Genomic DNA, 14,834 nt, shown 5'->3' with positions numbered 1-14,834 from the left:
GCTAAGATACTGCGCAGGACCCTCAAGCTCCCAGGCCTCTGGTAGAGGACCCGAGCTTGAAGGATAAACCGCCCGCAGGGGGTGCTGGGTGTTTTTTATATATATATATATATATATATATATATATATATATATATATATATATATATATATATATATATATATGTATACATATATATATATTTGGCAAATGTACACTTTCCACACTGGTTTTGTTTTACAGGAGCATGCCTTCATCCTTCAAGGGGCAAAATGGAAAAATTGTGTACATGTTTGAAGCAAAGTTATCCAGGATCTGGTGGTGGCCTTCTGAAGTTAAAAGAGAGATCAACTTCATTTCCAAGACATTTCAGCAGTTTTGGGAAGGGATGGTAAGCACTGCACTGATATGTGCTATAAATGTGACATGTGTGCTAAATGAAAAGTGTTTGGTATAAAAGAAATCACACTGAAAATCACAGGCAATAAATCATAAAAATCTTCTCTGTCTATGTGGTTTTTCATAGCGTCCACAATCTGGTACAGTGAGTAAAAACATAGGTGGGCTCTCCCGGGGACGGGTCCAAATGTCTGCTACCATTGACAGGAATGTTTGCACTCCAGGTAAAATCAAGGTTCAAGTTGCACGGCAAATATTGATAGATTTAAAAATGCAGTTCAATGTTCTGATTTGATTTTGACAGGTGAAACTTTATCTGTTATGGCCAAAATCTGCAACTCCTCTTCAAAGAACATGAGGCCCAAATTCAAGCTTGAACAAAATACAGTGTACCGCAGCAAGTACCACACAAAGAACTCACTGTTAATTCTACTCAAAGAGGTCGGGGGCACTATCAGGCAATACTCGGAGCAAACTGTCTCCTGCCAGTTGAAGATTCCTGATGATGTCATCTTCTCTATCCATAACTGTGAAATCATCTCAGTTGAATATTACATAAAGGTATGAAACAATTTCTTGGTGACATCACATCCTCTCAGAAATAAAATTGCGTTGTTTGTAAACATGTGTAAATAAATAAGCCACATGCGAAATGTGTGTCTGAACTATGTATTAATTAGAACAGATAATAATATTTCTTTACAAGTTTCTCAATTTCTGACTGTTTCCCAGGTGTATCTGGACATTAGCTTTGCCGTTGACCCAGAGGTGGTGCTTCCACTGGTCATCGCTCCTTCCAGATTTGCAGCTTTTAAGCCTGGTGAGGCTGAGGGGCCTTAGCTACCTGGGAAAATCAAGGCCGGAAGTTATAGTAGCTTCGCTTCCCCTGCCTTCCACACTGGATTAGATCCTGAACCCACAGAGTCAGGTGCTTGTTACTATCCCACCCCAGATCTCACTCAGCATGTTAATATAACAAGTAGCGATTATAACCAGTGTTCATAAGGTGCTGCAGGGGTTTTCAACTCCAGCACTCACATCACGTTCAGTGCAACATCCAGGTCCTACTCTTGTTTAGTCAGGTCGTTCTCCTGCTCTAGTCCGTTTTTCTTTTATTGTCATGAACTAGCTGTATGCAGGCAGGAATTGGACCCAAACGCAAAACTCACCGAGACTGAACGTGAACTCAAAAGCACAGCTTTATTGCTGGAAACAAGAAAAAACGGTACAAAACTAAACTGGGAAAAATAAAAATAAATCATATGGGAAAACACAAGGAGAATCACACAGCTAAGAGGGAGGACGCAACACAGAACTGAGGGAGACGCGGACATAAATACACAGAAGGATAATGAGGGAGTGGAAGCACACAGGGGACACAGCTGATACTAATAATTGTAACAAGACAGGGCAGGAGCAAACACAATGTGACGTACACTGACGGGAGACTATCAAAGTAAAATAGGAAGTACACAGAGACGCGGACAGGAGGGAGAGAGAGAACACGGGGAGAGCGCAGACATAACGGGCTAGGGAAAACATGGAATAAAACACAAGGAGAAAAAACGAGGCATAGGAACTCACAGATACAGGAGGGGGACACAGGGGGTAAATACACGGGGGGGAAATCTAATAAACTAAACTGAACAACCCAGGAACCATGGAATAAATAATGAACAGAATACAAAAACACAAGAAAACTAAGAAAGCTGGGTCAAAATGACCCAGGACCATGACATCTATTGAGTGTATGCAGGGTAAATAAAAAGAGTAATCTGACATGTTTAATTATAGAAATTTCCATTTATAGCTGCCAGTTTTTTTATATTTTGCATACTTTTATTTTGAAAAGTTGTGACTATAGTTTCCTAATCAAAGCAACTATCAACACTTGCTTACTCTGTATAAAAGATGAGGTGCTAGCAACAGAGCAAGGGGAAGCAACAAAATGGAAAGGACAGATGGATGCTGGGGGAACTGGTGGGGTATGGGCATGGGGAAGGCATTTCCCAGTGAGACACAACAGTTAAAAGACTGATTGCTGTGATGTTTGGTTCCTAAGCATTTGTCTTAAAACCTTGCACCTGTGCACTTAATGTTCAAAATTGGACTGCTAGCTCGATTTTATTTTTTGTTGTTTTTGACTGCCTTCGGCTTTTTCTGAAATGATAAATAAATCAAATGTTTTTAACTGCTACACTGTGTTTTTGTACTCTTTGGCTACCATTCCTTTCTGTTAGCAGCTCTACTTACTGGACTTATTCGAAGAACTGACACAGTGAATGGTCGGTGACTGATTAAGGAATCATTAGGAGGCAGCAATACAATATAAATACACACACAGTACCCCAGTAAACACCAGTGAAGAAGAACCTGCAGCACAGAAAGATAGAGGGCTAAGCAGAGCTAGGAACAAGTTGACAAGGGAGACCAGAGAGACAGGTGAAGATGGGGCAAGCTGAGAATACTCCTGCTGTGTTGCTGAGACGGTTTCAAAAATAAAGTACTTCCCCTAAGAGACGATTATGTCTCTCCATTTAGGTGTTAATGTTTTTGAGGAGGTTTATGTATTTATTCTGTTATTAATCTTACTGCAAATACATTTTCCTAATCGCTACTCTGGTCTCTGTGTACTTGTCACACAGTGGAAAATTGTGTTTTTATATTTTGTTTTGAATCAGACTGTGTATTGCTACATAGTGATTTTATTTGCATGTTTTATTGTTATAGTGCTATTGCATGATTGTTTATTGATGTTCTTATTGCATGATTTTATCCCCATATTTATACTGTGTTTTGTGTCGCTGTATAGTATTCTTTTTTTATTCCACTGTGGCTTGGACAGATAATTGCGTGCACCTGTGAGGTGGGGGCGTGCCCCCGAGGTGACCTATTGGCCGCCAAACGGACTTAAGGGAGATGGTGAGCGCAAAGACGGGAGAGAGACACAGGAACAGCGAAGAACAGGAAACCAAACGTGTGGTGCAGACGAGCACATGTATAGAAGGACTGGCCTGCCTGTGAGGCGTCGCGAGACTTCCGGCGATCCAGTTCCGACGGACAGAATAGTAACAGCGGGAGGCGATGTGTGAAATCCACAGAAGGCAGAGGGGACGCCTCTGCCTGTATCAGGGCCGGGCTATGAGGGAAGCCGTGTGCGGACGCGGAGAGCGGCTGGACTGCACGGCCATGCGCTGCCAGGTGGGGATAGGAGCCTCCTCCCTGGCCTTCTGCTGGCGAGATTTCCCCATCCCGGAAGAGGGGCCCCCTTCTGTCTCTTTCAGCTAAGGAACATTTGCCTGAGTGTGTGTGGTTGGACTCTGGGGGGGGGGAATTCTTATCGTATAAAAAGGACATTCATTTAGCTTTGATTTTTTAATTGTATTTTAATCTCTGCCGGCAGGACTTTTAGCGGGTTGTGAACATTTATTTTTTTTAGTGGGGATTTTAACTCTACTTGTGATTCTGGCTGTTCTTCTAGAAAAATAAATGGTGTGTTTAAAGCCGGCCCAGTGTCCGTACTCCGAGCGCTGATTCACTCTCTCCCCTTATGCTTGTATGTATATAGACGTGGTGGCGAAGATTTAGGTCACCAGTTTAGCGGCTACATACTCCTTGGTTGCCATTCCTTTATTTGGCTGCACTCATACCGATCAACAAGGTGTGTTTAAAAAAAAAAAAAAAGGTTTTCATACACCTCCCTCTTTTTCACGTTACACAGACAGCTGTTTCTCAGAAAGGCAGCGGTGTTCACCTAAGTTGTTCATCTGGGTTCAGAGCAGCAACCAAACCGCACACACATGGTAACGCTGCTCACACAAATCACACAAGTGTATAACCTACTTTTCCCTCATTTATGTATTTTTTGACTTGCAAAGGTGGACGACCAAAGTCTGCAGTGAACTTTTACTTTAGATGTACATTGTGGTGTTGAAATTGCACTTATATCCTTGTTTACAATTCTTGAATGAGCAGCTATAACTACACGTAAATAAGCTCTTATGTAACGAGCACTTTATTTATTTTTATTGAAGACATATTTACATGTACCCTAAACTACGGATGGGAGTATTAATAGATTGTTGAGTCGTGTTATGGTTATTTATTTATTTTTTGTCAGCGATCATTTACAAACACTGTCTTCTTAGCGAGATGTATGAATCTTTCAGTACGACCGTCACTTCGATTTAACGAGTTCATGTTCAGCACTATTCAGTAGGCTAGTCTATTTGCTAAACAACGTAAATTGCAATAAGTTGTCAAATGTTTCATTATACTGTATATCATACTGAAATCAATGCGTGGAACATCTCATCTCTTAACTTTTGTTATTATCTGAAATCAGAAGTCACGATGTCAGTCTTTAGGCGGAGCCTCCTCTCATGCACCTTAAATCAGTCTATCGGTGCTAAAAAAACGCATTAGTGATGGTAAATTCTTTTTACTGAATCGAGTTTTAATGAGTCACTCACCAAAGTGAATCGGGTTTCTTGAGTCACTGAGTCAGTTGACCAGAGAGTGCAAAAATGTATATTTTCACTCAAACTTAATTTGTTTCTCTTTTAATGTAAATCCTACTGCTAAGATGAAGGATTGTAAAAGAAAACAACTATTTTTTCAGAGCAAAAAAGAGCAAAAAAAATTCTAAAGGGAACATTTATTTATTTTTATTTTATTTTATTGGTATTTTCCTTAAATGTGTCAAATATATATTTTCTCATCTAAATGTCCACTGAGCTGTGAGCCAGGGGGCGGTAAAGCGCCTTAACATTGGTTGCCAACCAAGAAGAAGAAGAAGCTGTGAGCCAGGAGGGAGGGGGTGAGTGAGTGAGTGAGTGAGTGAGTGATTCATAACAGGAAGGGAGGGGGTGAGTGAGTCAGTGATTCGTTCAACTCGTTTGAGCTGTGAGCCAGGAGGGAGGGGATGAGTGAGTGAGTGATTCGCCTTACGCTATGATTCAGCACAGCAAGGGAGGGGGTGAGTAACTCAAATGTGCTGTTAGCATGCTAGCTGAGCGATGCTACTGTGAACCGAGGAGCTATTAACTGTGTCCCAAAACGTCGGCTGCATCCTCCGGAGGCTGCATTTGAAGGCCGATTACGTCACAGCCAGGCGACGAAGGCTGTCCCAATTCGTCGACTCCTTCAAATGCGGCCGACAAATGAGTCCTTCATTTCCCCGAATTTGAAGGATGGGTCGGGTGTGTCCTTCGTGGCCCACCATATCCCAGAATTCATAGTGCGGCCCAGCCAAATTTCAGCTGCCAACAATGGCGGCCGCTACTAAGTTTTAAAATTAGTCTTATTAATCTTTCTGGGTCACAAAATAAACTTTTAACATATTTTCAGGCGAGAAAGTAGCTGTGTAAATTTCAAATATCTGCTTGGTTTATCAAGACATCGCATATTTGCAAAAGTGCGCCGACGTTTTCGGAGACGTCTGTTACCCACCCGCTCGATAGCAAGCCGGGGGGGTTCAATGGTCACTCGAGCCGGCGAGAGCAGCTGACTCCCGGCTTCATCGTTTTCTGACCCCCGCTCTTTCGCTACTCAGGTTAAACATGATATATAAGTCACTTGGATAACTTAAAAATGTAATTGTATAGTATTGAACGATTCGTTCACGAATCGAACATCACTATTCAGTACTCGAGAATCACTTTACTGACTCGTGAATCATGATTCACAAGCGCAACTGACTCACTGACTCATCCCTGTTGCTGTTAGCAAGCTAATTTCATTAGTAGAAATATATCTAGCTTATAATTAAAATTGTGGGGAAAAAAACAACAGCCAGTTTCTTAACAAAAACATTTCTGCTCTGAACTGGAAGAAAAAACCCTGAGTAGAAGCTCACATCAAGACAATAGCTCCTCGGTTCACAGTAGCATCGCTCAGCTAGCATGCTAACAGCACATTTGAGTTACTCACCCCCTCCCTTGCTGTGCTGAATCATAGCATAAGCGAATCACTCAGGACTCACTCACCCCCTCCCTCCTGGCTCACAGCTCAAACGAGTTGAACGAATCACTGACTCACACACCCCCTCCCTTCCTGTTACGAATCACTCACTCACTCACTCACTGGCTGTGTCCCAATTCAGGGTATGCACGCTTGAAGTACGCATTTCAAGTGCGATTACGTCACCGCCACGCGACGACGGCTGTCCCAATTCAAAGTGTACTTCAAATGCATACTCCAAATGCGCCGTCGATTTCCCCAAATATCAAGCGTGGTCCGGTGCACGCTTAGGGCCCCATATATATCCCACAATCCATAGCGGCGGTGGGTGTGGATAATTTTGCCGCAAAATACGGCAGAAGGGAGCGCCGAAGAGTGAACTGTCAAAAGTAAGTACTGAATATTATGTCACTTATTTATGTGCGAATGTTTAAGAACATTAAAACATTACTGTTGGCCACATGTCGGCAAAGTTATGTGACATTAGTGATGTTTGTACTTTCAGCGGTAACTTGGTTTTAAAGCCTCTACTTCTAAATATATATACATATATATATAGTTGACCTTAATCTTACAGAGAATGTGATGATTTTATGGATAATTAAAGTCAGTCATATATCCACAAACACAAGCTGAAAGTCAGTGATGCTGCTCGGTTTGCAGTCCTGAATATGACGGCACAAGCAGGATAAACTGCACTGTTAATGTTAGCTATGTTATATTGCTGCCTCTGTTCGGTGGTGTCGCCAAACGGACTTTAACGTGTGTTTGAACGAGCTGACGGTTCACTCGTTAATCTGAAAGAAAGATGCTTTAATCACAGGAGTCACACATGTGTCCACTGGACCATCTGGGAACTCTTCTTGTTTAGCACTCGTAATAACACAAACACTAAATCCTCCTTCTCTTGTGCTGTTTTGTAGCAGTGTGTACACCTGAGACTGTCACCTGTCTGTCTGTCCTGCACTCTCTCTGTTTTTTTCTCTCTGATTGTGGAATAAAAGTATGAACATGTATTTATAAGTTACACTTGTGTTTGAATCCTGCAGCTTATCACACATTTGATTTCCATGTGTGACAACTGCAAGTGTCCAGAGTGAGGACAGACTGAAGGACCCACTGCTGCACATCATCTGTGAGGCTTTGCACCCCTAATGATCCACCAGGACAAACTCAGGAGTGTGTGAGGAAGAGGAGGAGGAAGAGCCAGCAGCAGCTGACAGATGTTGAGAATAGACAGACTGTTCCCTGTTTGTGAAGGACTGCTAGAAAAGTTTAAAATAACTAATTGTCTGTCCTGAATCAGTCTTATTAGGTAATGTTTAAATAATTTGATCATTCCAGTGTTTTCAGTGTGGGAGAAAGTACTCAGGGCCTTCAAGTTACACACTATGAAAGGCAGCAACAAGTTTAATATTCAGAAACCTAAAGTATGTATCAGCAGCAGAATGGAGCTAAAGATAAATGTTTGTTTCTATGAAGCTTTGAGTATTTTGGATTAGTAGTACTGCTGTGTTTGTTGCATCATATTGCTGTAATTGTTTATGTGCTTTATATATTCTGAGGTAAGTTGATCTATAGTGTTACATCATATTCTATAAGGATGTTATGTGTTTGTGTACTTTCTGCCCAGTTTGACCCATTTAGCAGAAGTCAGCCTGTTTAAGGCTCTGATATCTATTCTGTATGACTTAAAGCAGTTATGACATGGTCTGATTTTCTCACCCAAAAAAGGAATATTTCATATACCAGTCTGATCTTCATTCTATTAGAAACGGTTATCACAGCTCGTACATTTTCTTTTTACACATATATATAAGCATTGAGCCAAATTTAGTAATGCCAACATATTGAAAGAACAATGTTTGTCTCTTATATATAATACATCTGTATATACACTGTCAGAGATACTTGTCTTTGAGTGAAGATTTAAGGTGATAGGAAATATAAATAACTGCTACTTGCATCTTTTACCCAGAGTTCAAGCTCATATATATATACACATATGTATATACGGATGGATGGATAGATGGATATGGACAATACATATAATATTGTCCATATTATATTAACATTACCACAGTGAGATGACTTTAGTCTCATGAACAACATTAGCTAATTATTATTTACTAACTAATATTGAAATGACTGTTCAGTACAGAAATGAAGCCCAACTATCATGTTTTACAGTCCTGTGGTCTCAACTAATCAAAGTGATGTCATGACAAAAATGAATGACCAACAAAACATTTTTTCTCCTTCATTTCTGTCACACAAAGCTGTATGAAACATTTCTCGCGGTTAGTATCATGGTTGCTAGGCAACCTGAACAGCGCGACGAAGGCTAGACCGTCCCATTTCACAAGCCTCTCACTTCCGCTCTTCCCGTACTTGTAGTACGCACCGTACGTAGTACGCGTAGTGTGCGTACTTCAAGCGTGCATACCCTGAATTGGGACACAGCCACTCACCCCCTCCCTCCTGGCTCACAGCTTCTTCCTCTTCTTGGTTGGCAACCAATGTTAAGGCGCTTTACCGCCCCCTGGCTCAAAGCTCAGTGGACATTTAGATGAGAAAATATATATTTGACACATTTAAGGAAAATACCAATAAAATAAAATAAAAATAAATAAATGTTCCCTTTAGAATTTTTTTTGCTCTTTTTTTGCTCTGAAAAAATAGTTTTTTTCTTTTACAATCATTCATCTTAGCAGTAGGATTTACATTAAAAGAGAAACAAATTAAGTTTGAGTGAAAATATACATTTTTGCACTCTCTGGTCAACTGACTCAGTGACTCAAATGACTCAAGAAACCCGATTCACTTTGGTGAGTGACTCATTAAAACTCGATTCAGTAAAAAGAATCGAATTTACCATCACTAGTATTGAACGATTCGTTCACGAATCGAACATCACTAATCGCATCAGACGAAGCTTATCTGCATATTTTAGTGCAACCTCTGTAGCTTTACTGCAAGTTTTCGCAGCGGATGTGAGCATTTACAAAGTTCGTTTTTCTTCATGTTGAAGCTTGTTGAACAGTTGGTTTGATGAAAGATGAAAGACTAGCTTTTTACCAGTAAAGGCTTTAATGGTGATTACAGGAACAGGAACAAGCGCTGCTGTGTTGGTGGTTTTGTTTTTACTCCACCCGAGCTCACCGTCTCGGCAACGGCTCCAGCTCTAACCCTTTTGTGTGTGTGTGTGTGTGCGTGTGTGCGCGCGCGCGCACTCAGCGTTAAAGTGTAACATGAGCTTCAGTGCTGCTGTTGCGAAATCAGTCTTATTTTCTAGAAAGACTGGGGACTGCATGGATCCAATGATGCATACTTGTCATTCGTGTGTTACTAGATACGTTTGTAGCCTACTGCAAGTCTATTTTTAGTCAAACATGTGGGTGAAAAGCTCATTGACAACTGGGCGTAGGGAGTTCTGGCTTAAACCAAGTCTCGAGGATTTCTTTTCGAGTTATTCGAGTTACCGAATGGATCGTTGCAGCCTTATTTTTAATAGTACATCTGTACAAAACAAATTCTCAAGTCAGAAAATAAATTAAATTCTTGTAAGAGCGTAAGAATACTCAGTTATTTGCCATCGTTGTTTTTATGATTCTTCACCTTTTTGTACCTGGAAAACAGCTGTCTATCAGTGATTTCATGTTGCCCAAATAATACCGGCTTCACCTTTATGCGGTGAATGCAGTATTTTAGGTATGCAATTTCATTTCAGTGTGTGAATGTGTGTGTGTGAATGGGTGGATGACTGGTTGTGTAAAGCGGTTTGGGGTCCTTAGGGACTAGTGAAAGCGCTATACAAATACAGGCCATTTACCATTTCTTTTGCAGTTACTTGCCATTTATCAACAACATATGATGATATGTGTATGCTTGGTCTACATCCAACTTTAATGAAGAGAAAGTAAGGGCAGATCTGTTCTTGTAGAGAAAGTATTCTGGCTGTCAGAATGATCCTGGAGGTCTGTCCATTTACTTTCAACAGGTCTTAGCAGGTCACACTGCATGTTTGGAAGAGATTACCTTGGAAAGTCCCTCTTAAACACGAATATAGGTTTTCTGTTTAAACAGAGCGGTTCATACCATTTTCATTTTTTCCTGTTTGACGAGAGATGGTAATATCTGACATTTTTGGGGTCCACACCAAAACCATGTTACCATAGAACATGTTGCCCTTAAAATGTATTTATAAATATTAAAATTGTTTAAAGGAATTATCAACAGACACACAGATCCCCCACTTCTTACAATACCTGCTAATTATTTTATGATTATTTTGGTGAATGCTGATTTATAATCATGATTTAACAACTTGAGGACACTTGACGGTTAGAATAGCATGATTAAAATGTTTATATTAACAATGGATTACATTACAATAAACAAATGAAAAACTCTCTATCTGCACTTCCTTTTCAGCGACAGTTCCCATAATATGAAGCAGTTGGAGGAACTGGTTTAAACACACTGTTCACTGCCTGTCCATATTCAAGCATTTAACAACTTGCATGACATTGGCCCCTACAAGATAGATCCCAACCTGCTTCCAGACAGAATGCTAAATAATCATCACAGAAAATGAAATAAATGCTTCAAATTTCAGCAAAGGTACTGTAAACTGAAAATCAACGTATTAAAATGAATAAGACTTAATACAAGTGCATTGGGTCTTATTTATTCTATTACATACAGGATTCTAACTCTTTAAGTTTAGTGGCAGCAGGATATACATAACTTGCAAAAACCATGTAATGTGGTCCTTTAGCGCTGTGATACAAACAGCACTTACCAACAAATATGCCTGTGAACACATGCTTTCCATCATAAACTGGCTTGCTAGGTAAAGTTTTCCCCCCTGAGTATCAAGTGGTTGTTTCGTGCATGGTTGTTTCAGTAAAGCCTTTATTTGCACAAACTGTTGTTATGTAACTGCATGGGGATTTGTTTGGTTCATGATTCATGGGGATGTACACATATAGATGATTTTTCCTGTAAAGATCACACTGCTAATTTTGTTCACTTCTGTATAACTTGTGTTTAATACATGGAACCTGAGAGAACATGGGCATATAAATGTGAAACTTTAAACATGCCCTGACTGAATTAGGGATGAAAGTTTCTTTTGTTTTTATTATGAGAGAGTGCACACTCCTGAGAGTCTGTCGCTACATGCAGCATTGGTTAGATAACAAAGCACGTACATGTTCTCCTTGTTAACTTGTGGAAAAAACAAAAACAAAACATATATATATATATATATATATATATATATATATATATATATATATATATATATATATATTTTTTTTTTTTTTTTTTTTTTTTTTTGCTTTTGCTTTTTGGTTGTCTAAGCCCATCCCTTCTCAGAGATCCCTAAAAGCTTGATCTGGTGTGCTTAATCCATGGCAAGTGCAAGCTTCAACAGTGTACCCAGGGTGGTGCACCACAGGTTAGAATGCAGGAAAAGCCCAGTACACCTAATTATCAAACACACCCTCCAAATTGTTCAGCTTACATGCGCTATTTCGCTAAAGTTGGAAAGATTATAGGAGTTCCACTACATGGTTAAGTCATAATTCCACCTTGTGAATCACAGCCCGACTTTATTCATGCAGTATACATTTTTTTTTTAATGCATTGAGTCTTAGATGTAAATATTTCTCAATAATTTCAGACTCCACTGCCTTTTCTGAAAAGATTTGATGGCAAGACATGCTGGGAAGGTGGAAAATCCAAGCAAACCTGTCGACAACTAATGATATTGATATCTCATGTGTTTGGGTGGCGTCTTTTCGCTCCAAATAGGCAGGAAATTTTAAAAAAAGTTCCTTGGGAAGAGGATTTTTTCCTCAGTTCTCAGTAGGATATTATTATCAGTTATATGTTGAAAATGTGTAATCATATGTAATACGATGTGTATGATAAAGCTGGCCCACTGGAAATGATTGCTGAATAATAAATTCTATAAACAAGTGTGCTTGTTTGATATGGTGACCCTGCCTAGGCAGTTTGTGAGGACCTGTGGTTATTGGGTTTTTTACAGTTCTCAGCTGGTGCCAGTTTGAGAGTTTGTAGGTTAACTTAAAGTAACTTTGTCCGTTCCCCTGAAAACTGACTGCGGTTGCTGTCCATGGTGCTATTCAAAAGCTAGTACTACTGACATTACTTACACCGTGTGTGTGTGTGTATGTGTGTGTGTTTGTGTGTGCTTCTCCTACACACACACACACACACACACACACACACACACACACATACACATTGTCTGCTTTGATGAAATGTGGTTGTTAAGGGTCTCAAAAAATATCTGGCCATGGTGTATCACAGAGCTGTTAGCAAAAGAAAGCTATGGAGTCCTTTATTTAATATAGCTTTTATTCCCCAAACAAAACAATAACAGTTAATGTATACAGGGCTATGACTATGTAAGGGTTTGAATTTATAGTGTATATAAATGTATATTTAATAGAAATATACTTAATCTCCCACCAGTAGATGGCGACAGATGTATAGGAAACAGAGAAAAGGTCTTTTGAGTTTGTAGAGGAGGTTCAGCAATGCTCGAGAAATCGAGTATATACATGTACAGCAACCTCATGTGACTTTACATATGTGTTGTGTGAAATAAAGGACGCATTTTTTAGTTTTTATATACCAAAAGTCTGAAGGTTTGGAGGCTTTTACTAAGCCTTATGTCTTGTCCTGGGAAACGTAATTCACACGTTTATTATAGAAACCTGTCATTGGCAAAATGGATTTGTTATTCTGTGTTTTAGTTAATCAGTTACCTAGCAACATAAAAAAAATGTTATTTTCAGTTTGTTCAGAAAGTACTATTAAACAGTCTGACATGAAGTGATAAATGTGTGGTTTAACTTTGACCCAGTGTATTGGATGTTTGGACATTTTGAGCTTTTTAATTCATTGTTTTTATTTTGGGCAGTGGACTTGGTTGTAGATTCTATTAATTAAGTTTGCTTTCCTTGTGTTTATGAGTTTTTCTTTTCCCTGTTAGTTCCCTACTATATTGTTTGAGATCTCCAGTTTAGTCATAAATGACTTTAGGGTTATTAGTTTACTTCCTGTTCCCTTAGTCTTGTCTCGGTATTGCTTCTTTTAGTATCTTCCATGTTAAGTCTGCCATTTCTCCATGCTTGTTTACCTTCGGTCTCCCCAGCCCATCGTCTCTTTCTCTTTGTCTCTGTCTGTGTCTCGGCCCTGTCTGTCATGACTTTGTTATTATCTTCCAACATCAGGTTTGTGGGTCTTCTGTCTTATATTATCTCAGTTTTCCTTTTTTGTTTCCTGGTCTTAGTTATTCTGAGTTTGGATTCCAGTTTCAGTTTACCTGCATGTCCGCATTTCGGTCCTCACACTCAACTCTATCTATCTATCTATCTATCTATCTATCTATCTATCTATCTATCTATCTATCTATCTATCTATCTATCTATCTATCTATCTATCTATCTATCTATCTATCTATCTATCTATCTATCTATCTATCTATCTATCCATAGACATAATTGTAAACAACCTTTACACACAAAGAGTTGTACCATGTCAATTTAATCTATTTAAATTGTGTGTTTTTATGTTCTGTACATTATTTGATAACTTTATGCATTTTTTAAAAATCTATCTACAACAATAAAATAAAACTAAAACGTTCACTGCAATGTGAAACAAAGGTTGTTGTTGTAAAAGCTGCAATAGCAACAGTAAAAAGTGAGTAACCTTTGCACAGAGTGGTTGGAAACTGTGTGAAACCACATGCACAGAAAGAGGTCAACTGTGAAAATGAAAATTCCTTATAAGACATCACATAGTACTGAAGCAAATTTTTATTTTCTCTAAATTGTTTTGTCTGCATCAGCTTCGTTTTTAATCCCAATTAATGGTGAAGTTCCTTCATCTGTAGTTTTCGTGGGTTCTCCTCCTCCTTTCCACATTCAGGCATTACCTGGATAGACCTGGATAGTTCAAAGTCCAAAGCTATAAGAAACACATCTTTAAGGGCCTTTCATATGGATGGGAATCAAGAACCGGTTCTTGAAAAAAAAAAGTTTCCTAGTAGTCCAATTCCTTCGGATTGTTAGTCAAGACCCAACGTGAAAGCTGAGTGAAAGCCTGACCCTTAACTTCAACAGGTAAAAATCAGATGAGCAGTCAGGCTGCAGCATCCCTTTTTAAGGCAGAACCACTGTGGCAATCGTTTTTTGTGATTGCTTTCAGCTTTGCTTTGTGTGGTCAGCTTTGTATTCTACCAAGAGAAAGATGTTAGAGGTGTGTGTCCTCTTTAGAGATTTGTGTCAGTGTGTGGGGTTGTAGCCTCAGGTTTATAGTGTTAAATGGTGATTATGAGACAGCGTGTTTGAGATATTTCACAGAGTAACGTCAAAGTAATGTAATGACTAGTATAACAAGTAACCTTTTCCCGGGAGTAATTAAGTAATGTACTGCACTTTTAAGAAAGTGT

At 39.3% G+C, this 14,834-nt stretch overlaps 1 protein-coding gene across 1 annotated transcript; it reads left to right on the top strand.

Moving 5' to 3' along the window:
- The first annotated feature begins 528 nt into the window (after nt 1-528).
- Nucleotides 529-1,509, top strand: LOC116317442 (arrestin domain-containing protein 3-like). Its single transcript, XM_031736213.2, has 3 exons — nt 529-603; nt 684-940; nt 1,112-1,509. Exons 1-3 carry the CDS (start codon nt 567-569, stop codon nt 1,217-1,219), a joined length of 402 nt encoding a protein of 133 aa, XP_031592073.2. The 5' UTR covers nt 529-566; the 3' UTR covers nt 1,220-1,509.
- Nucleotides 1,510-14,834: the final 13,325 nt, after the last annotated feature.

The sequence above is a fragment of the Oreochromis aureus genome, linkage group 12 (genome assembly GCF_013358895.1).
Source record: "Oreochromis aureus strain Israel breed Guangdong linkage group 12, ZZ_aureus, whole genome shotgun sequence".
NCBI classification, from domain to species: domain Eukaryota; kingdom Metazoa; phylum Chordata; class Actinopteri; order Cichliformes; family Cichlidae; genus Oreochromis; species Oreochromis aureus.
This window is presented reverse-complemented; position numbering and strand designations above follow the sequence as displayed.

Excerpts from the sequence above, each read along its gene's own strand:
- LOC116317442 (XM_031736213.2), top strand. The coding sequence starts at position 567 with ATGTCTGCTACCATTGACAGGAATGTTTGCACTCCAG. Across the intron at positions 604-683 it reads CAGGAATGTTTGCACTCCAG|GTGAAACTTTATCTGTTATG; the intron begins GTAAAATCAAGG and ends TGATTTTGACAG. Across the intron at positions 941-1,111 it reads CAGTTGAATATTACATAAAG|GTGTATCTGGACATTAGCTT; the intron begins GTATGAAACAAT and ends ACTGTTTCCCAG.